General features: G+C 44.8%; 1 protein-coding gene across 1 annotated transcript in view; it reads right to left on the reverse strand.

Moving 5' to 3' along the window:
- Positions 1-27,506, reverse strand: part of OSBP2 (oxysterol binding protein 2) — a 244,883-nt gene that overhangs the window by 18,735 nt on the left and 198,642 nt on the right. The window contains exons 8-11 of the mRNA XM_066603181.1: positions 21,911-22,156; positions 16,511-16,631; positions 14,322-14,425; positions 10,924-11,019 (exon numbers count right to left, since the gene is read on the reverse strand). Of these exons, the coding sequence (XP_066459278.1) occupies positions 10,924-11,019; positions 14,322-14,425; positions 16,511-16,631; positions 21,911-22,156 (567 nt within the window). The remainder of the gene's footprint in view (positions 1-10,923; positions 11,020-14,321; positions 14,426-16,510; positions 16,632-21,910; positions 22,157-27,506) is intronic.

A 27,506-nucleotide genomic window follows, 5' to 3' on the forward strand; every position in this document is an offset into this window, starting at 1 on the left:
AGCGATAGGTCCCAACTACTTCCTAAGGGGTACACTTAGACTATGGGATATACAAACACGTCAACAGATACTGTCCAGGGAACATAGCCCTTTGACGCCATTGTTTAATAACCCAGCTTTCCCACCGGGGAGGGAGCGAGAACGCTATTTGGGTTGGGAGAATCGGGAGGATACCAGGGTCCAGCAGGTTCTGGGTGGGCAATCAATTCCCACTCTGCAGGAACTCAAACACCGATTCGGAGACATTCGTGTCTCCTGGCTCGAGTATTTTCAGTTGCGCTCCTTCCTTACACCTTGGGAGGGAAGCGACACCCCGGGCCTGGAATTGACCCCCTTCGAGAGGTTGTTCGAGTTGCGGTCGCCTCCGGAGCACGTGCTATCACAAATATACGGCCTTCTGATGCATGAACTTAGTTGCACAAGCCCGGGTTTCAAGTGGGCTTGGGAGCAGGAATTAGGAGAGGAAATCACACAGAGCGACTGGGAAAAATCATTTATTTTCACACACAAACTAACCATGGCATGCGCTGCTCAAGAGAAAGGGTACAAGGTGTTGGCTAGATGGTACAGATACCCGACGCGACTACATGCAATATTCCCCTCGGTGTCGGACATGTGTTGGCGCTGTGGGACTGATAGAGGCACTCTGTTACATGTCTGGTGGGGTTGTGATAAACTGCGGCCCTTCTGGAACAGGGTGTTTGCCACATATAACTCAATGTGCAGAAAATCGATTAGCAATACGCCGCAGATAGCTCTCCTCTCCATCCTGCCGGGCCCCATTAGTGCACAAAAGGGAGACTTGCTCCGGTTTTGTATTGCAGCAGCCAGAGCAGTCATCCCTCGTCACTGGCGATCCACACAAGTTCCCTCAATGAGGGAGTGGCAGCAGGAGATGGCATACCTTAGCCAGATGGAGGAGCTATGTGCGGAGCACTCTCGAGAGCCCGAAAAACAAAAGGAGAAATACAGAAAGACCTGGCAGCCTTGGATTATGTTCGAGTCCTCAGCAGAGTTTGCCAGCTTGTTCTACTAAACGTACTCACGAGCCCTGTAGGGGCCGTAGGGCCTTTGAAGTTGGGGACCGACTGGAAGACGCTCAGGGTGCTCCCGCCCCCCCCCCCTCCCCCCCCTTTTTTTTTTGTTTGTTTGTTGTTGTTGTTCGTTCTCTTATTTTATGTGTAAGTGTAAGTGTGGTTCTGTCTGTGTAGAGGTGTTCAGTGAGCTATAGTCAAAGTACCTTGTCTTCCTGCGCTATCTAATTAACTTGCTCAGATCGTTTCTATATCTTCCCCCCCCCCCTCTTTTTCTCTTCCTTCTTTCCTCAAATGAAAAGGATTCCCACCACATAAACCATAATATTCATCACGACATAGACCCCACCTTTACCGTCAGTTAAATATGCGTTGATATAGTAAAAGAACAGTGGATTGGGGGCAAGGGGGTCCGGGGATCATCTATGGGCTAGACGAATTGACTGTTTTATTTGTTGTTTACAAGAAGATGTGCCCAATTGTTGTACAATATGAACCATAGGCCCTGCGAGGCCTATTTCCATTTTCCTTTTTATTGTTTTTCTTTTCTTTTTCTTACTGATAATTCCTAATGTTTGTAAAATATTCTGAAAACTTAATAAAAAGAGATTAAACATAATATTACATGTTATAGCTTCTGATTACTTCAGAAGGGGAGTTGATACAGGGAGTTATTCCCATTGCCAGATTGGAGTCAGGAAGAAATTTTTCCCCTTAAATGAGGAAAATTGTCTTCTACCTTGTTGGAGTTTTCTTCCTTCCTTTTTCTGGATCAACATGGGGGTAGGGGGGTAATAGGCAGAACTAGATGGGCATATGTCTTTTTTGGTCTAACATACTATGTTACTAGTATTATAGTCAGTGCCTATCCATATCTGATAGGTAGAGGTCCATTCTTCAGAACTTTCACTGATCATCTGTTTGAAGAGGCTACAGCATTCAGTCGAGCATCATGGTCTCTTCACTACATAGCAGGCACTGGGCTGTACAATTCATACCGGCACTGCCTAGTATAGCACTAGCATTCACTTGAATAGGACTGAGCTCCTGTAAGGCAATGTGACGAATGAATAGGATGTCACTGGCCTGAGAACAGGCCACGGCACTTGACAGAGCGTCGCAGTCTCTTCAAACAGCTGATCGGTAGGCATTCAAAGCACAAGACCACCACAGATCAGATACTGTCCTACGCCACCAATGTTGGAGTCCCAGAAAACCTCTTTAAAGGCCAGTTTATAATGGGGGAAATGCTGCGGAGTGATTTCAGAAGTTACAGTGCTCACCTCTAAAGTCTTCAGCTACCAGAACTTCCTTCACTGGTCACCCGGTGGCCTGTACTAAGCGTAGTGCCGCTGGTCAGGTAATGCAGACGTGCCAACAGCTAACCAGTGGCGCTGCTTTCAATACAGGCCACCGGATACCTGGTGTAGGAAGTGTTGACAGCCGAAGACTTCGGAGGGGAGCGCTATATCTTCTAAAAATCAGCTGCTGGTATGCAGCCGATTTCGAGTCAAAATCTGCACCAGTGGTCAGGATTTTGACGCGAAAAAACAACTAAATTTGGTATCTTCGTGATTGCACTGACCCACAGAATAAAGATATCATATCATTTTTGCCGCAGTATGTACTCCGTGAAAATAATACCCACTGAAAGATGGCAAAATGGCATTTTTTTTATATAGAGGCTCTGACAGAGATGTGAACAAAGGGTTACTGTGAATAGTCTTTGAAACATGCACTCTGTGCTAAAAAATCTGTAAGTTATGTCCTAGAACAACCTTCATTATGATGTCCTAAAGGAATAAATGTGTTAAATGGCAGCCCACCTCTGGCTACAGGGAAAAGCTGTCTTGTACAATACATGAACTTTTCATGCTCAGCAAGAAAGGCGACTGCTGAGAAATATATGTACCTTCATTCATCCAGGAGCAGCGCTCAGCAGGGAACCATTGTGTCCATGCTTACTGAAGGAGCAGAACAGTGCTTACTTCCACTGCACACCATTCCCTTTCTACATTAATGAAATGCACTACTGATTTAGAAAGTACAGCAGCCTAAAATTAGAACCCGCTCAGATTATACTGTAGATTTGTCTCACCGCATCTATAGTATACCGATTAGACTGAAGTGCACTATTTCCTTATTGTCTAGACCTGTGTTTGGGATTCATCTCAGAAGCTCATTGATAACTGCAGGCCTTTTTAGAAGAGTACTTGGCCCAATGTAACAAGCGCTGATCCTTTCATTTTCTTTTACACAGGCTGAGAATCAGCTTATGGGGACGAGCGATCACTACTACAATCGTCCATCCCCATAGGCCAGCTATACGTCTCCTTGTTCACACAGGGAGATGAACCACCAATCAGCAAGCTTTTTTAGGCTTGCTGAAACTGAACATACAGTCGACAAATGAGCGTTCACTTGTTCGTCAGCTGATTGTTGGTCCCTTTACACGGCTCAATCATTGGGTGAATGAGTGTTCGGAGGAGCATTCGGGCCAGATAATTAGCCCACGTATAAAGGGCCTTTAGAGTACTGTGCTGCCATCACTTTCTGGGTGAAATAAGTCATTAACTGCAGGACATACAAAAGATATTAAAAGGGGTTGTCTGATTCCAGATACTCCCTTACTAGAGATGATCGAGCACCAAAATGCTCGTGTGCTCGTTACTCGGGACGAAATTATCGCGATGCTCGAGGGTTCGTTTCAAGTAACGAACCCCATTGAAGTCAATGGGCGACCGGAGCATTTTTGTATTTCGCCGATGCTCGCTAAGGTTTTCATGTGTGAAAATCGGGGCAATTCAAGAAAGTGATGGGAACGACACAGAAACGGATAGGGCAGGCGAGGGGCTACATGTTGGGCTGCATCTCAAGTTCCCAGGTCCCACTATTAAGCCACAATAGCGGCAAGAGTGGGCCCCCCCCCTCCCAACAACTTTTACTTCTGAAAAGCCCTCATTAGCAATGCATACCTTAGCTAAGCACCACACGACCTCCAACAAAGCACAATCACTGCCTGCATGACACTCCGCTGCCACTTCTCCTGGGTTACATGCTGCCCCCCCCCCCCGCACGACCCAGTGTCCACAGCGCACACCAAACTGTCCCTGCCCAGCCTTCAGCTGCCCTCATGCCACACCACCCTCATGTCTATGTATAAGTGCGTCTGCCACAGGAAAAGCAGGCACACACTGCAGAGGGTTGGCATGGCTAGGCAGCGACCCTCCCATAAAAGGGGCGGGCTGATACTCCACAATGCTGTACAGAAGCAATGAGAAATCCAATCCTGTGCCACCTCCATCTGGAGCTGCACACGTGGGCATAGCAATGGGGAACCTATGTGCCACACACTATTCATTCTGTCAAGGTGTCTGCACGCCCCAGTCAGACCGCGGTTTTTTATAAATAGTCACAGGCAGGTACAACTCCGCAATAGGAATTCCGTGTGCACCCACAGCATGGGTGGCTCCCTGGAACCCACCGGCGGTACATAGAAATATCCCATTGCATTGCCCAACACAGCTGAGGTAGTAATGTCGTGCTTAATGCAGGTGGGCTTCGGCCCACACTGCATGCCCCAGTCAGACTGGGGTTCTTTTCAAGTGTACAGATGTAGTAAAAACTCCGTGTGCACCTACAGCATGGGTGGCTCCCTGGAACCCACCGGCGGTACATAGAAATATCCCATTGCATTGCCCAACACAGCTGAGGTAGTAATGTCGTGCTTAATGCAGATGGGCTTCGGCCCACACTGCATGCCCCAGTCTGACTGGGGTTCCTTACAAGTGGAAACAGATGCATTTATAATTCCCTGTGAACCCACAGCAGGGGTGGGTGCCAGGAAGCCACCGGCGGTACATAGAAATATCCCATTGCATTGCCCAACACAGCTGTGGTAGTAATGTTGTGCTTAATGCAGGTGGGGTAAAAATTTATTTGATTACACTGTAGGCGAGGGCCCACAAAAATTGCTGTATCAACAGTACTAATGTACCTGAAAAAAATTGGCCATGGCCAACCAAGAGGGCAGGTGAAACCCATTAATAGCTTTGGTTAATGTGGCTTAAGTGGTAACTAGGCCTGGAGGCAGCCCAGTTTAACGAAAAATTGGTTCAAGTTAAAGTTCCAACGCTTTTCAGAGCATTGAAACATCTAATAATTTTTTAGAAAAATTATGAGTGAGCCTTGTGGCCCTAAGAAAAATTGCCCGTTCAGCGTGATTACGTGAGGTTTCGGGAGGAGGAGCAGGAGGAGGAGGAGGAATATTAGACACAGATTGATGAAGCAGAAATGTCCCCGTTTTGGATGGTGAGAGAGAACGTAGCTTCCATCCGCGGGTGCAGCCTACGTATTGCTTACGTATCGCTGCTGTCCGCTGGTGGAGAAGAGAAGTCTGGGGAAATCCAGGCTTTGTTCATCTTGATGAGTGTTAGCCTCTCGGCACTGTCGGTTGACAGGCGGGTACGCTTATCTGTGATGATTCCCCCAGTCGCACTAAACACCCTCTCCGACAAGACGCTAGCCGCAGGACAAGCAAGCACCTCCAGGGCATACAGCGCTAGTTCAGGCCACGTGTCCAGCTTCGACACCCAGTAGTTGTAGGGGGCAGAGGCGTCACCGAGGACGGTCGTGCGATCGGCTACGTACTCCCTCACCATCCTTTTACAGTGCTCCCGCCGACTCAGCCTTGACTGGGGAGCGGTGACACAGTCTTGCTGGGGAGCCATAAAGCTGGCCAGGCCCTTAAAGACTGTTGCACTGTCTGGGCTGTACATGCTGCTCGATCTACGCACCTCCCCTGCTACCTGGCCCTCGGAACTGCACCTTCTGCAACTAGCGCTGTCGGATGGGAATTTTACCATCAGCTTGTCCGCCAGGGTCCTGTGGTATAGCAACACTCTCGAACCCCTTTCCTCTTCGGGAATCAGAGTGGGAAGGTTCTCCTTATAGCGTGGGTCGAGCAGTGTGTACACCCAGTAATCCGTAGTGGCCAGAATGCGTTGAATGCGAGGGTCACGAGAAAGGCATCCTAACATGAAGTCAGCCATGTGTGCCAGGGTACCTGTACGCAACACATGGCTGTCCGCACTAGGAAGATCACTTTCAGGATCCTCCTCCTCCTCCTCCTCAGGCCATACACGCTGAAATGATGACAGGCAAGCAGCATGGGTACCGTCAGCAGTGGGCCAAGCTGTCTCTTCCCCCTCCTCCTCATCCTCCTCATCCTCCTCCTCCTCCTCCTCCTCCTCCTGAACGCACTGAGATATAGACAGGAGGGTGCTCTGACTATCCAGCGACATACTGTCTTCCCCCGGCTCTGTTTCCGAGCGCAAAGCGGCTGCCTTTATGGTTTGCAGGGAAGTTCTCAAGATGCATAGCAGAGGAATGGTGACGCTAATGATTGCAGCATCGCCGCTCACCACCTGGGTAGACTGATCAAAGTTTCGAAGGACCTGGCAGATGTCTGCCAACCAGGCCCACTCTTCTGAAAAGAATTGAGGAGGCTGACTCCCACTGCGCCGCCCATGTTGGAGTTGGTATTCCACTATAGCTCTACGCTGCTCATAGAGCCTAGCCAACATGTGGAGCGTAGAGTTCCACCGTGTGGGCACGTCACACAGCAGTCGGTGCACTGGCAGATTAAAGCGATGTTGCAGGGTGCGCAGGGTGGCAGCGTCCGTGTGGGACTTGCGGAAATGTGCGCAGAGCCGGCGCACCTTTACGAGCAGGTCTGACAAGCGTGGGTAGCTTTTCAGAAAGCGCTGAACCACCAAATTAAAGACGTGGGCCAGGCATGGCACGTGCGTGAGGCTGCCAAGCTGCAGAGCCGCCACCAGGTTACGGCCGTTGTCACACACGACCATGCCCGGTTGGAGGCTCAGCGGCGCAAGCCAACGGTCGGTCTGCTCTGTCAGACCCTGCAGCAGTTCGTGGGCCGTGTGCCTCCTATCTCCTAAGCTGAGTAGTTTCAGCACGGCCTGCTGACGCTTGCCCACCGCTGTGCTGCCACACCGCGCGACACTGACTGCTGGCGACGTCCTGCTGCTGCTGACACATCTAGATTGCGAGACAGAGGTTGAGGAGGAGGAGGAGGAGGAGGGTGGTTTAGTGGACGAGGCATACACCGCCGCAGATACCACCACCGAGCTGGGGCCCGCAATTCTGGGGGTGGGTAGGACGTGAGCGGTCCCGGGCTCTGACTCTGTCCCAGCCTCCACTAAATTCACCCAATGTGCCGTCAGGGAGATGTAGTGGCCCTGCCCGCCTGTGCTTGTCCACGTGTCCGTAGTTAAGTGGACCTTGCCACTAACCGCATTGGTGAGGGCGCGTACAATGTTGCGGGAGACGTGGTCGTGCAGGGCTGGGACGGCACATCGGGAAAAGTAGTGGCGACTGGGAACTGAGTAGCGCGGGGCCGCCGCCGCCATCATAGCTTTGAAGGACTCCGTTTCCACAACCCTATACGGCAGCATCTCAAGGCTAATAAATTTGGCTATGTGGACGGTTAACGATTGAGCGTGCGGGTGCGTGGCGGCGTACTTGCGCTTGCGCTCCAACACTTGCGCTAGCGACGGCTGGACTGTGCGGTGCGAGACATTGGTGGATGGGACCGAGGACAGCGGAGGTGAGGGTGTGGGTGCAGGCCATGAGACGATCGTGCCTGTGTCCTGAGAGGGAGGTTGGATCTCAGTGGCAGGTTGGGGCACAGGGGGAGAGGCAGGGGTGCAAACCGGAGGCGGTGAACGGCCTTCGTCCCACCTTGTGGGGTGCTTGGCCATCATATGTCTGCGCATGCTGGTGGTGGTGAGGCTGTTGGTGGTGGCTCCCCGGCTGATCTTGGCACGACAAAGGTTGCACACCACTGTTCGTCGGTCGTCAGGCGTCTCTGTGAAAAACTGCCAGATCTTAGAGCACCTCGGCCTCTGCAGGGTGGCATGGCGCGAGGGTGTGCTTTGGGAAACACTTGGTGGATTATTCGGTCTGGCCCTGCCTCTACCCCTGGCCACCGCACTGCCTCTTGCAACCTGCCCTGCTGATGCCCTTGCCTCCCCCTCTGAAGACCTGTCCTCCTGAGTAAGCGTTGCACACCAGGTGGGGTCAGTCACCTCATCGTCCTGCTGCTCTTCCTCCGAATCCTCTGTGCGCTGCTCCCTTGGACTTACTGCCCTTACTACTACCTCACTGCAAGACAACTGTGTCTCATCGTCATCGTCCTCCTCACCCACAGAAAGTTGTTGAGACAGTTGGCGGAAGTCCCCAGCCTCTTCCCCCGGACCCCGGGAACTTTCGAATGGTTGGGCATCAGTGACGATAAACTCCTCTGGTGGGAGAGGAACCACTGCTGCCCAATCTGAGCAGGGGCCCGAGAACAGTTCCTGGGAGTCTTCCCGCTCCTGAGCATGTGTCATTGTAGTGGAGTGAGGAGGCTGGGAGGAAGGAGGAGCAGCAAACAGAGGATTCGGATTTGCAGCAGTGGACGGCGCAGAACTGTGGCTGGACGATAGGTTGCTCGAAGCACTTTCTGCCATCCAGGACAGGACCTGCTCATTTTCTAATAAACGTCTCGCGCGTGGACCCATTAATTGGGCGATGAATGTGGGGACGCCAGAAACGTGCCTCTCTCCTAATCGCGCAGCAGTCGGCTGCGACACACCTGGATCAGGAGCTCGGCCTGTGCCCACACCCTCACTTGGCCCTCCGCGTCCTCGGCCACGTCCACGTCCACATCCTCTAGGCTTACCCCTACCCCTCAGCATGCTGTATTACCAGTGATTTGATTTCCCAGGCAGGAAATAAATTGGCGCAAGCCTGCAGGCCAAATATAATGTTTTCGCTTTTTTGCAAAGGGAAGACCCCACTGCGTATATTCAATGAACAAGAAGTTTAATATCTGTGGTGTGGCCCTCAAAAAGTGTCACACAACTATAGTGTAGCAGAGTTATTAACTCTAGCAGAGCAGGTATTTGCCAGTCAGGAAAGACAATGGCGCTAGGCTGCAGTAAAGCGTAGCTGGTTGCGTCTGATTTTTGTACGTTGTACACGCAGCACACACGTACACGGAGACCTTAGGACTGACACAGGCAGGCCAAATATAATTTTTTTCCTTTTTAGCTTAGGGAAGACCCCACTGCGTATATTCAATGAACAAGAAGTTTAATATCTGTGGTGTGGCCCTCAAAAAGTGTCACACAAGTATAGTGTAGCAGAGTTATTAACTCTAGCAGAGCAGGTATTTGCCAGTCAGGAAAGACAATGGCGCAAGCCTGCAGTAAAGCGTAGCTGGTTGCGTCTGATTTTTGTACGTTGTACACGCAGCACACACGTACACGGAGACCTTAGGACTGACACAGGCAGGCCAAATATATTTTTTTTCCTTTTTAGCAAAGGGAAGACCCCACTGCGTGTATTCAATGAATAATAATTGTCTTCTGGCCCTGCCTACACAATTCTATCCCTGTAGTATTAATGCCGGGTGCAATGCTCTGCACAGCCGGTTTTGAGAAAGAAAAAAAAATATGCAACACTGCTAACAGCAGCCTGGACAGTACTGCACACGGATAGAAGTGGCCCTAGAAAGGACCGTTGGGGTTCTTGAAGCCTACACTAACTCCTAACACTCTCCCTGCCTAACCCCCACTTCTGTCCCTATTGCAGGGCGCAATGCTCTGCAGATCCAATTTTGGACAAAAAAAAATAAAAAATACTGTGCTAACACAGTACTGCACACTAGTAGATGTGGCCCTGAGAAGGGCCGTTGGGGTTCTTGAAGCCTACACTGACTCCTAACTCTCTCCCTACAGCAGCACCAGCAGCAGCACTTTCCCTCAGCTAAGTCACAAGGCATGTGTGGCGAGCCGCGGGAGGGGCCGATTTTTATACTCGGGTGACATCTGATCGCCCCAGCCACTCACAGCAGGGGGGTGGTATAGGGCTTGAACGTCACAGGGGGAAGTTGTAATGCCTTCCCTGTCTTTCAATTGGTCAGAAAAGCGCGCTAACGTCTCAGAGAGGAAACTGAAAGTAACCGGAACATCGCGTGGTACTCGTTACGAGTACCGAGCATCCCGAACACGCTAATATTCGCCCGAGTATCAAGCTCGGACGAGTACGTTCGCTCATCTCTATCCCTTACATATTGGAGCCACTACAGGGAAAATGTAGTAATACATGGTGACCATTAATCTGAATGGATATCTTGTGTAATAGATAAGTTGTCAGGAAGGGAGCCACTCTTAGAGAGCACCTTCTCTTCTCTGGCTCATAACTGGTAGTCCTGAGCAGTGGACTACCTTTGGTATATGGACGTATCTTTTCTAGAGATGAGCGAGTATACTCGCTAAGGCACATTACTCGAGCGAGTAGTGCCTTAGCCGAGTATCTCCCCGCTCGTCTCTAAAGATTCGGGGGCCGGCGCCGGTGACAGGTGAGTTGCGGCGGGGAGTGCGGGGGAGAGAGAGATCTCCCCTCCATTCCTCCCCGCTCTCCCCCGCCGCTCACTGCCCCCCGAATCTTTAGAGACGAGCGGGGAGATACTCGGCTAAGGCACTACTCGCTCATCTCTAATCTTTTCCGTCTTTAGACATTTGGAAACACTGAGCCCCTAGACTTTTTTTCTTATAAACTACTGATAAGTAAGTCATCCAACTTGCTCTGAATATTGTTCCATGGTTGTTTGTAGCCTTTTACCATTGATATTAATACTGGAGATGTTTGTGGGATTGCCAATAAAGACCACTTTGACACTCATATTTGCATTCAATCCCCAGTCTACATTTGTCACATCAGTGACTTTTAGTACAGTTTTTTTTAAATGTTTGGATGAAATGCCGTGAAATCCTGCAAATGTGTCAAAAAACATGAATGTATGCAGACAATCAATTATTACCTTTCTTGCAATGTCCCTTGAAAAGTAGCTATATGGGGTGAATTTCAGCTGGCATTTGTCCTTGGTTTGATAATTTGTAATCTCTATATCTCCAGACTAGAACAAGAAACAGAGAGAAAAAGAGTTCAGCCAGGACTTTGTATGGGCAAAGCCAAAAAAAACACATTTTTTTTCAGAAAGCAACAATACTAATCCATTTCAAGTCCGGATTCTCAGTTGCGTCTGACGAGAGAATTGGATGTAGAAGATACGTAGAACAGAACATTTTCAAGAACCAGCTGTACGGCTTATGAAGCAGATGACGGATGCTATTTTCAGATTGAGTGACTGGGCAATATTCCAAAGATGCGTAATTTCAACATGATCTCGAGATGCCTTGCTATTGACCAAGACATTTATAGTAGATGTATTAAATGTATATTGTAGATCACTATTTCCTTGTAATGCAATAAATACTGTATATTCAGCACAAGTATCAGACAAACCCTGAATCGCTCCCTAGCCGACGTTGGATCCCTGTTATTAAGGTCTGTTTCTTAGGGCCCTTTTACACTCAACGATTATAATCTATCAGATTCTAGATGGATCGCAGGAATCTCAATGATAATCGATCAGTGTAAATGTCAGAAGCAACTGAAAAAAGAACAATAATTTGTTCGCTGTTCTGTTTCTGCAGGCATATAAATCAAATGACGATCTGCCTGTGTAAACAGGCTGTTGTTCATCTATGAAGGACGGCCTGTTCACTCTGAATAGAGGCAGGTGGCCAGAACAATCCCTAGTCTGTTCCGCCTCCATTCATTGAGTGATCCTCGCACCTTTGTGAAAGCACAGGGACAATTATCACTGGGACGACTGTGGGGCACTAAAGCATCCAACAGTTGTCCCATGTAAAAGGACCCTTAAGAGTTAATTTAGCTAGATCTTATTGATGATATTTCCTGGGTGCAGAACTCAATTTACAATGCTATTAAAAGTGAACATATATGTTCTATGTAGATGGGCACAAGTAATGTAACTATATGGGGGTGCAGTTGTGACTAGGCCACATAGCCCAGGGTGCTCACAGGTCCCCCTGCCAAATCAGGCTGCACACAAGGCTCTAACATTGGCCAGCATACACACATGATTCTCAAGCTAAACAGCCTCAAGACATTATGACTGGTGGTGGTGCACTCAATGTCCTGCTGTAGGATGGTGTCAGAACCTGTGTGACGATACTGTGTTTCCCCGAAAAGAAGACCTACCCCGATTTTCAGGGGGCTTAAAAAAAGCCCTACCTACACTAGGTGAAAAAAAGCGCAATACTAACCTTGCAGCCGGCGTCTGTGCCCCCCACGATGGTCTCTCAGGCGCTGCGGCAGGCTGCTGTGTAATCCTCCCCGCTTTCAGAGGATTCTCTCTCTGGTAAACGGGGCCTTGAATTCCCCCGGCTTCAGCAAGAGAGCGCTCGATTATTTACAGCTATTCAGTGAATGACATCACTGAATGGCTGTGATTGGTTCATCGAGCGCCGTCTGTGGTTGGCTGGCGTTCAAACCAATCACAGCAGCCTGCCGCAGCCCTGGGAGATCATCACGGGGAACACAGACACTGGCTACAAAATTAGTATAGCCCCCCCCCCCTCCCGAAAATTAGACACAGTGCCTCTTTTGGGGCAAAATTTAATATAAGACAGTGTCTTATTTTTGGGGAAACAGTAAGAGAAGCCAAGATTAAGAAGAGACAAGGAAAAAATGGTTGTTTTAATTTTGAGGTATGGTCGAGGACTAACTTGGGGTTTGATTTAAGGGAAGTTTAGGATGGAGCCCAGAAATTTCTAGTTGCGCCCTGTTAGGCCCTCATAATTTACTCAAATGGGCCCAAGAAACTCCAATATGATTACAATGCTGTGAAAAATGTTGCTGCTATACGTGCAACAAAGAAAAAATATCCATAAAATACAAGATGGACTAATTGTTGCCCTGCAATAAAGTAATGGCTGTTCTATGACTATCTGACTTTGTATTCTGATTCAAAAATGCTCTGCCTTCAATTTCTCTTAGATTTTATTAATCTCAAGCAGAAGCATTTCAATGTATAAGCCGAATGAATGCAATATATACTGTAGCTGTGCTGTACGTCAGAGGATAAGATCACTCCAACACATTAATAAAATGCATTTTATGTAAATTTGCTTCTTTGTTCCTAGAACTACAATAACAATGAACTGCCTTGGGAAAAAACACAACAGTACTTTGTAAATCATCTTATATTAAATAGAAAAATTTCCCCCGCGCTCATGGGTTCCAGCAGAGATAAAGGACACAGCGTCCATAAATAACTTTAAATAATTTATTGGTTCCTTTGCTACGCGTTTCTGCGGGCTTACCCGCTCTCTTCAGGCATGACATTACACAACACAATACACAATAATTCATAAATAAATTCTAAAATTATCATTTTCTTAAAAAATTCCGTTCTAAAAATTCCATTTAAGAAAATGATAATTTTAGAATTTATTTATGAATTATTTAGATAATTTTTATATATAAAATATGTCTTTTATAATACGGTAGATGGGGTCTACTTGTGAGAAAAAATGAATGATGGTGTCATAGAGTTTATATAACAGAAAAATTGGGAAAATGTGATTCATTGTTAATTCGTTTATAGTAATATCTCTAATTTTAGAATAAAATTGTAGTAGTTATTTATGGATATAGATAATTTATGTTTTTAATTTGTGGAACGTAATAGATAACGAAGAGTATAAGCAAGTCAAACGGACTTTTAAATAGCAAGGTTTTTTTTTTCTGCTGCTTTTATGAATGGAGAAACCCAGTAGTAAGCAAAGGGTTACTGATTAATGATATGACGTGTTATCCCACATGAAGCAGAGGGCGGCTCCAAAAAGCCGGCGTCTGAGCACTTCCGTGAGCTTTAGCAGTGTATATATAAAAAAAGTGTATTGTGTTGTGTAATGTCATGCCTGAAGAGAGCGGGTAAGCCCGCAGAAACGCGTAGCAAAGGAACCAATAAATTATTTAAAGTTATTTATGGACGCTGTGTCCTTTATCTCTGCTGGAACCCAGGAGCGCGGGGGAAATTTTTCTATTTAATATAAGTTGTTGCACAAACAGCCGGTCACGGCTGTTAACCCCAAAGACGCTCTCCGGTGATCTAGATTCGGGATTCCAGGGACGCTACAAGCAAACTCGGATATAAGGTGCCGGTCAATCTCCTGAACAGGAGTTTTGGCCGTGCACCAGGTGAGTACATAAAAGTATCTCACATCCTTTTAAAATCGTTTTGTGCGAGTAAGGCGCTGATTCTTGTTTTACTTTGTAAATCATGACATTTATGGATGGATGGAAATGCATTTTTGCAGCTCGCCTACTGAGTGTTAATTACCTTACCTGGTCTATCCAGAGTTTGCCCACAATGATGTTGTGCACTGTGGAGGTCACCTTCTTCCACACATAATGGTTCCCACTGGAAAGAAACTCCAAGTGGATATCCCCTGTGACATACACAATGTGGATAGAAAACAATGGAGCAACTATGTTCATTTACCACATATCTGCCTCCAGAGAAAACATTACCATCTTAAAATGAAACTGCAGTAATGATACAAGCAGAGAAACACGTCAGAAGAAATTATATGTTGTCGTCTTTATAGAGATACGAATAAATTAGGGGATTGGACTCACATTAATCACATTACACTTTTTGGGTACATCCACATAAAAAGCAAATCACAATGGAAAAAAATTCTAGCATGTGGATGATATCTAATATTAAAAAAGCCTACAGGCTTTTTCTTGCACCACATGTTGGCCTCTTTGCGTGACCTTTGGTGGATGATTTTGGTGTTATTGGATTTGTTACATCTTCACCACTGCCGTAAAATCATAAAATTTAAGTTTGATACATCGGGTGACCTGTCAGGCAAAGTCAAAGCTCCATTGTTAAGTCTAGCGGCGCTGTTGTGCTTCAGCCAACAGCGCCGCTAGGAAGAGTCAAGCGTTGCTGAGCGACGTTGATATCAGGTGCTCACCAGTTTGACTGTTGCCATGTCCCCAAAACGTGGAAGACCAAGCCGTGGATGGCGAACAGTTTAAGACGAATCCTCAGCTCGACAGTTCTTAAAACATTTACCACCATTTTTGCAAACATTTCATGTTCGCGTAGTGAACATTGGGACAATCTAGTTTGATAAATTCTCACCCACTTTTGCTGGTACTGAAACACATTGCAGATTTTCTGCCCTGTGAAATCCAGACGAAAAATCTACAGTGCATCTGCTGCATGTGAACCTACCCCTAAGGTGCTATATGTACTATAATTTTGTATGACATGACTAGCCAACAAAAACACACCCATTTATAACACAGACACTTGTAAGATCATCAACTGCTGAGTTGAAAAATCTGTAGCACCCCTAGAACATATGATGAGCCACAGCTATCTGCTCTCTAGATTCCATATATCTCACCTTAAAGACTAAAGTGTCTTGTTCCTTTTTACCGATTTTACCCATGTGACTGTTTTGTGGCCCTATTTTTTTCCTGACCTGCCGAAATTATTTTTGTTGCATTTTTTTCACAGAATTTCTTTTTCAGTTTTCTTGTTTTATTAGGGGTAATGTGTACTAAAAGTAAAAAAAAAAAAAGCTTTTTTAAATTTATACTTCTTTATTTTTAAAATCTTTATATTTACAATAAAGTATAGGAATGGGTTTGCCATTTTGTTTTGGACATTTTGATATGTAATTTGTATAGTCTCGGATTGTAGGGTGGATATGGCAATAGTTTAGGTTGGCATCAGCATGGAGTAATTTTCTTTTTTAATAAATATATATATATATATTTTTTTTTTATTCTGTATTTTTTTGCTTATTTCTGTAACTATTTTTATTATCATCTATGTGCTCTCTGACGTTATAAAAGACCTCTGGGTACATTCACATAGTCTTTATTACAGTTTTCCACTGTAACCAGGGCATCTATAGGAGCTCCAGTTATAGGGAAAAATATCTTTCTACAGTGACAATAGTCACTGTGAAAGCTGGTCTATGGTCTGCTAAGACACTGAAGCTCTAACATGCCAAGGACCGCTGACGATCATGTGATCACAAGGTCCTATGCAAGAAACAGCACAGCCACTTTCTATATTCTCTACACTCACAGAGCTCTATTTAGCCTATTAAAAAGAATATAGAAGCGGTTAAAAAATGCTTCTGTCTTCTCCTTCATATCCGTGGCTGTGTCTGACAGTCATGGACCCAAATGTTACTACTAGATTGCAGAACTTTAATCCCATGCCTTTTGCTATGGTGCATGATTAAATCCCAGGACCAAGCAGCATATATTTACAGTGCTTTGGTCCTTATCAGATTGATGCCCCTTGACCAGTTCTCAATAGCTTCCAGGGGATTTTCATGTCCACGTTTTCATGTCGGGCCGAGACTGACTATGACGTTGCTCTTGGTACATGTTTCAACCACTTTAGATACCATGAATCAAAAAACAACACAAAAAGTACAGTGTGGGGCCACCTTAACCTACTTAGAGATGTTTCAGGATTTGAGTTCCTTTTTCCTTACCTAATGGCATAATAGAGAGATATTTGCCCCTGAATTTACTGGCAATGGTGATTTCCTGCCACAAACTCCACCCATTCTTAGAGTAGACATGATGAGCAGCAGCTGGAGGGTGATGACTGACCTGATGATGAAAACACAAAAATATATTATTTCATCCAGAAAGTTTTTTTTAGTGTGCTATTACACAGTGCAGCCATTAGTAGTGAACCACGTGTGGTTACTGCAGCTCGGCTACGACATGTAATGGCACCGGTAAAGATTAGAACTACAAAGCACCTTAAATATTTCACATAGAATGACACAATTCTCCCACTTTTAATTTCTATCAAAATAGGTTATAACCATCACAGCTGGTAAGCTTTCCTAACTTATCTACTTCAGGACCGATGAACGACCATAAACGTCCTGTGGTCCTTAAAGGGGTTCTGACATGAAAAAAATTTTACTTACCTTGCCTGGCCAGGACCGATCGCCAGGCATGTTCCCTCCGCCCGGCTTCTTCATCTGTGGCTTGTAAAAGCAGAGCAGGAGCGGTCCAAATGACCGCTTCCTGCTCTACTCTGTCCGTCAGCAACTTCCGATGTGAACGGACGGGCCGCCCACAGCAAGCACGTCACAAGCAGTGCTTGCAGTGAGTGGCCCGTCCGTCCTGGCTGAAGTCGGAGTTCTGCGCATGCGCACCAGAGACGCGGCCCGTCCTGACTCCTGTCAGAGGGCACCTCTACAGTGCACATGCTCGCAATCTCGCTCGTTGGAGGAAGAAGACTGCCTGCCGGGAGATGACCCCCCTGATGACAACAACAACAGAACACAAGGTAAGTATTATGTTTTTATGCCTTAACAGCCATTAATTGTGGGTTCCTTGTGTCCATTAGGCAGACCAGGGAACAATGGCTGCTAAAGCATAAAAACATTATTCGTGTCAGAACACCTTTAAGTAAGTGTGCGTGGAATGGGCTCAGGAGTCACGTGCGCGCCATATGTGGTGGCTATCGGCTGTTTCTGCCGCAATCAGAGGTAGTTCTGGTCGTGGCAGTTAAGTGTTTAGGTGCTGGGAAAAAAGCTGACCGCGAAACTAAACAACGGGATGAGGGACCGCTTCCAACACCCCATTGGCACCCCCCCCCCCTCACAGCGTGATCAGAGGGTGTTATTGGGCTAGCACAGTAGCCTGGAGCCTGCTGGAGTCGCCCAGGGCTGCCATGCATAGGTGCCTGTCAAGCCCTTCCCAAGGCAGGGCTTAAAAGGCAATATCAAAAGTTGCTATATACTGCAATACTGAAGTTAACAAGTTAAATATGCTTGGCAGCGTAAGTGGTGGAATAAAAATCCTTGATCACAAGTTTAAGTCCTCTGTGGGGACTAAATAAAAGTGTAAAAGAAGATTTCATAAAGTTTTTTTTAACAGTTAAAAAATAAAATATTAAAAGTTAAGAAAAAAAAACCTTTTCCCATTTTCCCTATACTAAACAATAAAAAAAAAACCACATATATTTGGTATCACCATATAAATAAAGATCAAACTATTAAAAAATCTGAATATTCATCCTGCATTGTGCAGGGCATAAAAAAAAGAAAAAGAGATGTGATTTTTTTGGAATCCCTGCTCCCAAAAAATTTGAATACAAAGTGATCAATAAGATGTATGGACGCCAAAATGGTACTAATTAATACTACAGCTCACTCCCCAAAAACGTTCCCTCACACTGCCCAAGCAATTAAAAATTAAAAAACCAAGTTACTTCTCTGAGAGTATAGCGACGGAAAGTAATTTTAGTTTAAGAAAAAAATTTATTTACTTTTTAAAAATAAAAAAAAAACTGATAAATTTGGTCTCACTGTAATCATACTGACCCATAGAACAAAGTTATATATCATTTTTGCTGCTCTGTGAACATAGCAAAAACTAAATCCCCCAAAAATGGTACAATTGCATTTTTTTCATTTCTCGCCATACATTATACAGCATGTTAAATGATACCATTAAAAAATACAACTCGTCCCACAAAAAACAAGTAATCATGCAGATATGTTAATAAAAAAAATTACATGCACTTTCAGAAAACTTTTGACATGTCATAAAGACATGTCAAAAGTATTGATCAATGGGGATCCTGCTGCTTAAATCTCGCTTATCACCAAAATGAGGGGGCTGCAGCGCTCGCCCGAGCACTATGCTCAGCCATGTTCGCTTGTTTTTAGCTGCTTCCGGCAGCTGAGGACGGCCTCATAGAAGTCTATAGGGAGCTTCTATGCACCTCTATGAGGCAGTCTTCAGCTGCCAGATGCAGGTCAAAACAAGTAAACATGGCAGAGGAGTCACAACCCTTGTGTGGGCTCTGCAGCGCCCTCATTCTAGCCATCAGCAAGGGTCTTCGCAGCAGGACGTTCACTGATCAATGCTTTTCACATGCCTCTATGACATGTCAAAAGTTTTTTGAAAGTCCAGGTACTATTTAAAAGTTATGGCTCTTGGAAGGTGGGGACAAAAAACGAAAATCAAAAAATGATAAATCTCTGGTCCTAAAGTGATTAAAGGGGTTGTCTGGGACTTTTACTATTGATGACCTATCCGTAGGATAGGTCATCAATAATTGATTGGCGGGGGTAAGCTGCTCAGTTAGCTGCTCACTGGGCAAGTTGTTAGTGCTGACAGCACTGAAAGCAGATAGTGCTGTCAAGATTGCAATGGCGCGGGTTAGTACTGAATTTAATGCTGTACCAAGCTTCTATAGACCTCTTTGCTACTGTCTTCAGTTGCCGAGAGGAGCCGAAAAGCAGTCAAGACAGCCAAAGGGGCACAGCGCTCGAGTGAGTGCAGCAGCCCCCTTGTTCTAGCAATCAGTAGGGGTGTCAGCAGCGGGACCCCACTGATGAAACATTTGACATGTCTCTCTGATATGTCAAAAGTTTCTTAAAAGTACAGTTACTCTTTAAAGGTCCTTTCACACATATGTCACTCCGATGACTAGGGGCAATCTATGAGATCATCTCTTGTTTACCTAGCCCTCAAACAGGCCAATTCAAAATGTATGAAGGACAAATGATCAATTATAGGATCGTTCATGCCCCATATACTTTTATCCCTGTCTGTGACATACTCCCTTTTTAGTCATGGAGATGTGCTGCTGACAGCGAGGGTGTTGGTGCCATGTAAAAGATGCAATCACCTGAAAAATTATCGTTTGCTCGTTCACACTGCCCAATGTCCTGGCAAACGAACGTCTCAGCATTCTTGCCTGATCTTAAGGCCTATGTCTACTTCGATAATCTTTGATTCTCACTGCATTCTGGGAGTTGTAGTTTCACAACAGCTGGAGAACTACAGATTGGAGAAGACTGATCTGCAGCATATGAGGCAGCAGATACAAAGTGTATGTTTTCTCGCGAACATATAATACCATTTTTTGATCCAATAATCTAGGGCAGATGGCTTTGCAGTAGCTGCAGAAGTCTCAGTTCCGGTAAAGTGACAGATCACTGCTCCTTGGCCCTCGTTATTTAACCAGAGAACTGCCTGGAGGTGCAGGCGCCTGCCTACGGTGTAAATGAACTACATATTGACCTCATTAACAATACTATCATTTTGCTTCTGATATAAATCTCTAAAGCAAAGACAAATCTCTGTAATCCCACATAGCGGTTATAAAATAGGCTAAGCTGTCATTGCAGAGGCGTAGGGTAGATTGCAACACTAAATTGGTTTCCTAAAGGCTTTCCAGGGAAGAAATAAAGGTGTCTAGGCTTTAAACTTTCCAAATTAGCTACCATGGATTTAAATAGTCTAGAGAAGTGGTGTCTGCACACTTCACGGTAGTTTATAGTGATTAAACTTATCTTATTTTCATCTGCAGGTTCATTGTAGCCAAGGATACATAAGTACCACACTGCACAGGCTAAACTCTGATCAAGCCGTATTGATTGGGATGGAAGTGAGAAACTAGCATTGGATAAAGCACACAATAATATACAATATAGGCACATGCAATGCTTAACAGAAAGCAAGTCATTGTATAGAAAAGAGGGGGAAAAAAGCTAACATTCACCAAAAGAAGTGAGTTTACATACACAAATTATTGACCAATCGGACTTTACAGATCTTACATAGATATTTTCTTTGGAAAGAACCAATTCTTGCCCTCAATTTTTATGCTCCTCTTTATGGGCCTTTTACACGGGTGATTATTAAAGGAGATGTCCCGAGGCAGCAAGTGGGGTTATACACTTCTGTATGGCCATAATAATGCACTTTGTAATATACATTGTGCATTAATTATGAGCCATACAGAAGTTATAAAAAGTTTTTTACTTACCTGCTCCGTTGCTAGCGTCCTCGTCTCCATGGTGCCGACTAATTTTCGCCCTCCGATGGCCAAATTAGCCGCGCTTGCGCAGTCCAGGTCTTCTGCTGTTCTCTATGGGGCTCCGTGTAGCTCCGTGTAGCTCCGCCCCGTCACGTGCCGATTCCAGCCAATCAGGAGGCTGGAATCGGCAGTGGACCGCACAGAAGAGCTGCGGTCCACGAAGATAGAGGATCCCGGCGGCCATCTTCAGCGGTAAGTATTGAAGTCACCGGACCGCCGGGATTCAGGTAAGCGCTGTGCGGGTGGTTTTTTTAACCCCTGCATCGGGGTTGTCTCGCGCCGAACGGGGGGGGGGGGTTTAAAAAAAAAAAAACCCGTTTCGGCGCGGGACATCTCCTTTAAGCCCTAGTGTGCCGACAATTGGGCCTTGTAAAAGGACCAGCCGATGAATAGGCAAATGCGTGTTTGTTGGCTCATCAGCTCACTTATGCAAGCATAAAAATGCTCGCTTCTCGGCTGCACATCTCCTCATATAAATGTAGTGACATCCAGACGTCAATGACAGTTGTATGGAGTTAAACAATCATGTTAATGATGGGTTGTCCCCATAGAGCAGATAATCTGCCCATGTACAAATATGGAGGGTCGAATGACATCCTCATTGTTGGTCAGTGGTCATTAGCATGTACTGATTATCTATCTGTGTAATAGAACCACGAAGCATTCTATGTCAGATTCTGTTTACACACTACTATCATGATGACTAGCAGCCGTCAGGTCAGTGCACTGACATAGGAGGCAGATCAATTGGCCTTTTACACATATCAATTAAGAATGCTATTAGACTGATTAGATAGAAATGCACAGGAATCTGTGTAAAGGCACACACATTTTTGCGCAACAGCAGGTTTCACTGTAATTTTGCCCAATCTATAATACTAGAATAGACCTTCAACAAACTTATCAACTGCAATTCATATATCCGATTCCTATAAACCTACTGTTCGGAGGCACTAAGCTCACTGAGACTGGCTCCAATTCTGTACAAGGAGGTTTATCTGATGACAAAGCCCCAATCATCTCCATTTCTACTCACCTGTTCACAAATTGACCTGAACCCTAAGTCTTCTAGTCGGTCAAGTTCAAATGTTTCTCCTAATAAAGGATTGAATGGTTTTGCTGTCCGGTGGACTGTGGTGGAATAGGAAGACACAGAGAAGGCTGCCACAAAGCACATCTGTTCTATAGAATTTTCACATTTCACTGCCTTGTCCAGCAGCTCGTGGTACTCCAGGTCTTCTGTGAGTCTCTGCAGCATGGAGAGGGGCTCGTTGAAGTTGACCTATAATGAAGAGAAAATGTTAGAGCGCAGCATACAGAGAGATCACAGAGATCACTAATTCTAAACGTTCCCAAAGCTGGCCATACACATTAGAAAAAAATTTGGCCAAAGCCGTACGTTTTGGAAAACAATCTAAAGAGTTTGGTGTACTCTCAAGTGTTCTCCAATGGCAGATGTTGGAGAAAAGAAGGAACAGGCATATTTGAGTCATGATAGAGTCAGGTGAAACTGAGAACTCTTAAATCTACTGTAGGTGTATGGCCAGTTTAAGCTAAGTACTCCATACTCAAATAAATTACATGAAAGTACCCCAAAGGCTACAGTCAAACTGTGCAAATACTCAAAAAAACATGACATCCACTCCAAGAACCTAGGGTGAAGACGTAACACAGGCTTTGCCATAAAAATTCTACTAGAGAGAAGTAAGGGATGAAGTAAAATTTCATTAAAGGCTATGGACTCTTGGAGCGGGCAATTTCTTTTCAATTAAATACATGTATTTTGGGTTGACAATCATTTTTGCAATTGGGTTTAAAGGGGTTTTCCAGTTAAATACTATTGATAGCTATAGGATAGCTCATCAATAGTTGATCGGCTGGGGTCTGCTGCTCGGGAACCTGACCGATCAGCTGTGCGGGAGCATGCTGTCAGCGCTGCAATAACACAGAAGTCGGAGTGGAAGCCTCTGCACCGAGTTCTGTGCAGTGGCCGGCGCATGTAACTGCAGGCACAGCTCTCATTGAAATAATTGGGAGCCTGGCCTGCAGTTACAAGCACCGGCCACTACATGGGAGGTCAGCACGGAGGCTTCAGCTCCAAATACGCAGACCCCGGCTGATCAACTATTGATGACCTATCCTGATGATAGGTCATCAATAGTATTTAACTGGAAAACCCCTTTAACAATTTTGCATAGATTTTTTTCTGCAGCTCCTATAAATCACTGTATATAGACATTGCATTCTAATGGTCCCAAATGTTCATCAGCAGTATTTGTTGTCATTATACATTAGCTGCTAGGAAGGCGCAGAAGAGAACAGAATAGATTGAAACAGCCACTCAGTCCAGCTTCACTGATACGTTTCCTATGGACACTTTGAGTGCTCCTTTGAGGTATGTTCAGATAGCGGAATTCACCGCAAAATTCTACCTCTAAAAAATATGTTCAAAATCCGTGGCATTGTGCCGCGGTTTTTCATAGGGTTCCTTACGCAGATTTAGCCAGGTCAATGGGCCAAATATGTATACGTAATTCTGACGCAGAAACAAGTGGAAACGTGGTTTTCCGCATCGGCATTCTGCACACGTATTTTGCCTATTGAGAGGGCTAAATCCGCGTGTAGATTTGCATAAAAAATCGTGGCAGAGTGCTGTGGATTTTGAAACCGTTTTCAGAGGTGGAGTTCAGACGGAAAAATTCTGAACATACCATAATCTGAACCTCCCAATGCAGTCTCCAGAGCGGCAGCAGTTCTCTGGAATACGCCGCCCAGGCTATCAGGTTGATTCCCAACATAGGCAGTTTTAAGTAAGCCCTAAAAACACATCTTTTCCATTTACCTTGTTTCTATATTCCGCCTTAGAAACCTGACCCCCTTCTTCCCACTGCGCCACCCACACCCCATACACCCTAATGCACTTTATATCAGCTCATACAGCTTCATGTATATGTATAGTACCCTATTTTTGGGCTGGATTGTAGTGAACAAGCACTTGTACCCCTTGTGTTACCTCTATTTCCTTGGGTCACTCTCACACATGCGTTCAGTTAAACGCAGCTAGGAACTATGGCATTTTATTACGATTTCGAGCTACGTTTTTGAACGCATTACACAGTACTTGACAGAGCTTTTTAAAGCACCCCATCATTATGAGTGGTGATGGGGTGTGTTAAAAAAATGCGAAAAATGTTAAAAAACAGAACAGACAGCGCTCGAAAAGTGCAGGTCTGAGAACCCCATTAAAATCGATGAGAGAGTCGTACCGTGGTATGTGTGAGAGTGGTCTTAATGTCTCTGACCTCTTGTGAGCAAGACCCTCACTTCTATTGTTCAAACTGTCTATACCTTTAACTGACACTTCTATAGCGAATATTACAGGAGGCCATCAAGTAGTACAACAATATTGGCATGCTTTAAACTCTTCCTTGGTTCTTCGCTGCAGTTACAATTATGAATCATGGTGAGGCTTTATAGAGGGATAGAACGCATTGAAGGGGAGAGCAGAATAATATTACAATTAGCTATAAATTTACTAAATAGAAATGGCATTACATGAAAAGATACACATAACATTTTAACAGCATCCAAATAAATCTGATTTGAGTTCCAGCCCATGAAGTTATTTCATCCCCAATTTAAAAGGCCAAAAGACTTCTTTTCCTAGGAGGAGATACTTTTGCCTCTGCCTCTCGAGGCCTATAAACCCTATAAATGCCTTTTACACAGAAGAACTTCCACTGCTGCTATAAACCTTAACAACTGTTGCTAGCACATCTCTCTTTTAGACTATTTCCATGTTCTCTGATATCAGATCCCCAAAGCCAGCAGGTCATGCAACCCACATATTGAACTAGCTTATATATACTGTTATATACAACAAAGGTTTTTGCATCACCTATATACATATTTAGATCCTATGGGCAATTGCAATTTGCGGTTGTTACATTGTATTTTATAATCACATAAACATTTTAGAATATCCTCCTTTGCATAGTGCTGGTATGTAACATAGAAGAACTAGTATTACAACTCCAAAACCCTCTATAATGTTCAGTTAATCTATTTAAATTTTATAGTCAATTCCATTTCACTGAAGATGAAGGTCTCCTCCATTCTTCCACCCGGAGACGTTAATGGGATAATCCAGCCAAAAGTGATGTTCTGGGATAGATACATATCAGATCATCATATCAAAGATATATGTGAACTAGAATCTCTGTCACTTTCCAAAACTACAGAGTGCAAATTACCCTTCAGGACTATGCAAAGATTTCCATTACTGCAAATTTTTTATGTCAGAAGATCATTTTTGGGTAAAAAAAAATCTTTTTCAACTCCATCTTTAACTCTGTTACTCCATGTCCATGATGGATGGTTCCCAGGTGCTATCTCTGCAGCTCCTAGCTTTCCCTTCTTCCATCTCTGTACCCAGACAAACTGAAATATAATCATGTTCCTAAATTATAACTTAACCTGATGCCCTGTATAAACAGTGCTATACTCAGTCTTATAATTACACTTCTAACTATATTGTGAAATCAATGTGCTTACAAAAGACGAATCAGATAACATTATTACAGTATCAAGAATTCTATTTTACTGACAAACCAGACAGGACCCATTAAGTCATATGTCTCATCCCCAATGGACCCATTAAGAAGCCATTAACATCACTTTAGGCAACAGCAAAATCCCTTTACTGTGGCCATTGCTCTTAAATAGCAGGGTATACGACACAGAGCCGTATCTGCAAAGAGCATGAATTCTATCAGATACCGCACCGTAGCTTGTCTATATCATAGCTTGATTTGATTGTGTGGGCACAGAGTGTAAATCGAAGGTAAATCTGACATATTTTGGAAAGTAAGCCTTACAGAAAATCATAATTTGTAAATTTATTTTGGGATTACTAAAACTGAATGTCGAAATAAAACTGTGTTTAACAGGTATGTGCAATGGAAACGGTGGATGAATACTAATTCAACGGAACGTAGCTTCACAAAAATGGATGCACATAAATCAGGATGAATGGTTACAAAATAGGGATTCTTAAGAACTTGTCCCCTAAAATAAACAAACAAAAAAAAGAGCACAGAAGTCATTCATTTTTCTCTGTCCTCTTCTGGCACAATGACAATTCTATCCAGGCGTTTTATACTGGTAGCTATGTCTATAAAGAATAAGGTAAAGCTGGGTACATAGGACTGCCATTTCAGCTTCCACAAGGGTCATCAGCCAGGTTTAATGGAGACTGGTGGAAAAAGGTGGCTATTTCTGCATTGTATTTGTCCCTCTGTCCTGTATCCTTTGCATAGTTAGACAGATTGAACAGTCTAGGGAAGTATCCTGCAAAGTTTCGAAACAGACATGATTTCCAAGGGTAGAAAATCAACTGCAAAGAATAGAAAGGAACAGCTGCTCAATTACCAGTAAATAAGGGTGAAACTTACCTATATGATGATAAAGTAGTCATAAAGGGACTACAAAGGATGAGAGGGAGAGCTCTCCTTATCTAACCCTGTGCATTTCCATGGTGAAAAAACTTGGGAACTTCATCTGATTATGGTAAATCCAATGAGAGTCCCTCCCAAAGAAAGAAAACCCTGATAAACCCCTCCAAGGGGTCCTCCACTTTCATAACTCCAGAACTTCAGAATGTGTAATGCAGGACAGAATGAGAGATGCTCTTTCTAACTGCCCCCTCTCTGTCTGAGTGATGAGGATAACCAAGTACCCCCTCTGTTAACTCAGAGTGCCCTATTAGAGTACGTGAACATGTTTTTTTTAAACTAGACAATTCCTTCTATAGTCTTTATTTTTTGTATAGGTGCTACATAAGCCACATGTATTGTCTTTCATGGCAGGGCTTCTAGGAGGCATTTTCCAGCAGGATAATGCTCAGCCACACACACAAGGGGGTCACAGGAAAGGCTCCACACTTCCATAGTTTGTCCGTTCATTCGATTTATTGGTAATAAAACACGTATGGAACCATCTAGGACGTCAAATTTGACAGCCTATGAGTTTTTTCAATCTAGAGGCTCAGTTACTGCAAAAGTGGACCGATATGCTGCAGGATACCATATGGAACCTGCATACCTCCATGCCTACCCATATCACATCTTGTATCCAAGCCAGAGGTGGTACAACAGGGTACTAGAGCCTCCATGCCCGTCCATATCACATCTTGTATCCAAGCTAGAGCCGGCCCAATAGAGTACGAGAGCCTCCATGGACACCTGTATTACATCTTATATCCAAGCTAGAGGCAATACAACAGGGTACTAGAGCCTCCATGCCCGCCCGAATCACACCTTGTATTCAAGCTAGAGGCGGTACAGTAGGGGACTAGAGCCTCCATGCCTGCACATATCACATCTTGTATCCAAGCTAGAGGCAGTACAACAGGGTACTAGAGCCTCCATGTCCACCTGTATCACATATTGTATTCAAGCTAGAGGTGGTACAACAGAGTGCTAGAGCCTCGATGCCCGCCGAATCACATCTTGTATCCAAACTAGAGGCGGTACAACAGGGTACTAGAGCCTCCATGCCCACCCATATCACATATTGTATCCAAGCTAGAGGCAGTACAACAGGGTACTAGAGCCTCCATGCTCACCCATATC

Source organism: Eleutherodactylus coqui, chromosome 5, assembly GCF_035609145.1.
Source record: "Eleutherodactylus coqui strain aEleCoq1 chromosome 5, aEleCoq1.hap1, whole genome shotgun sequence".
In the NCBI taxonomy this organism is placed as follows: Eukaryota; Metazoa; Chordata; class Amphibia; order Anura; family Eleutherodactylidae; genus Eleutherodactylus; species Eleutherodactylus coqui.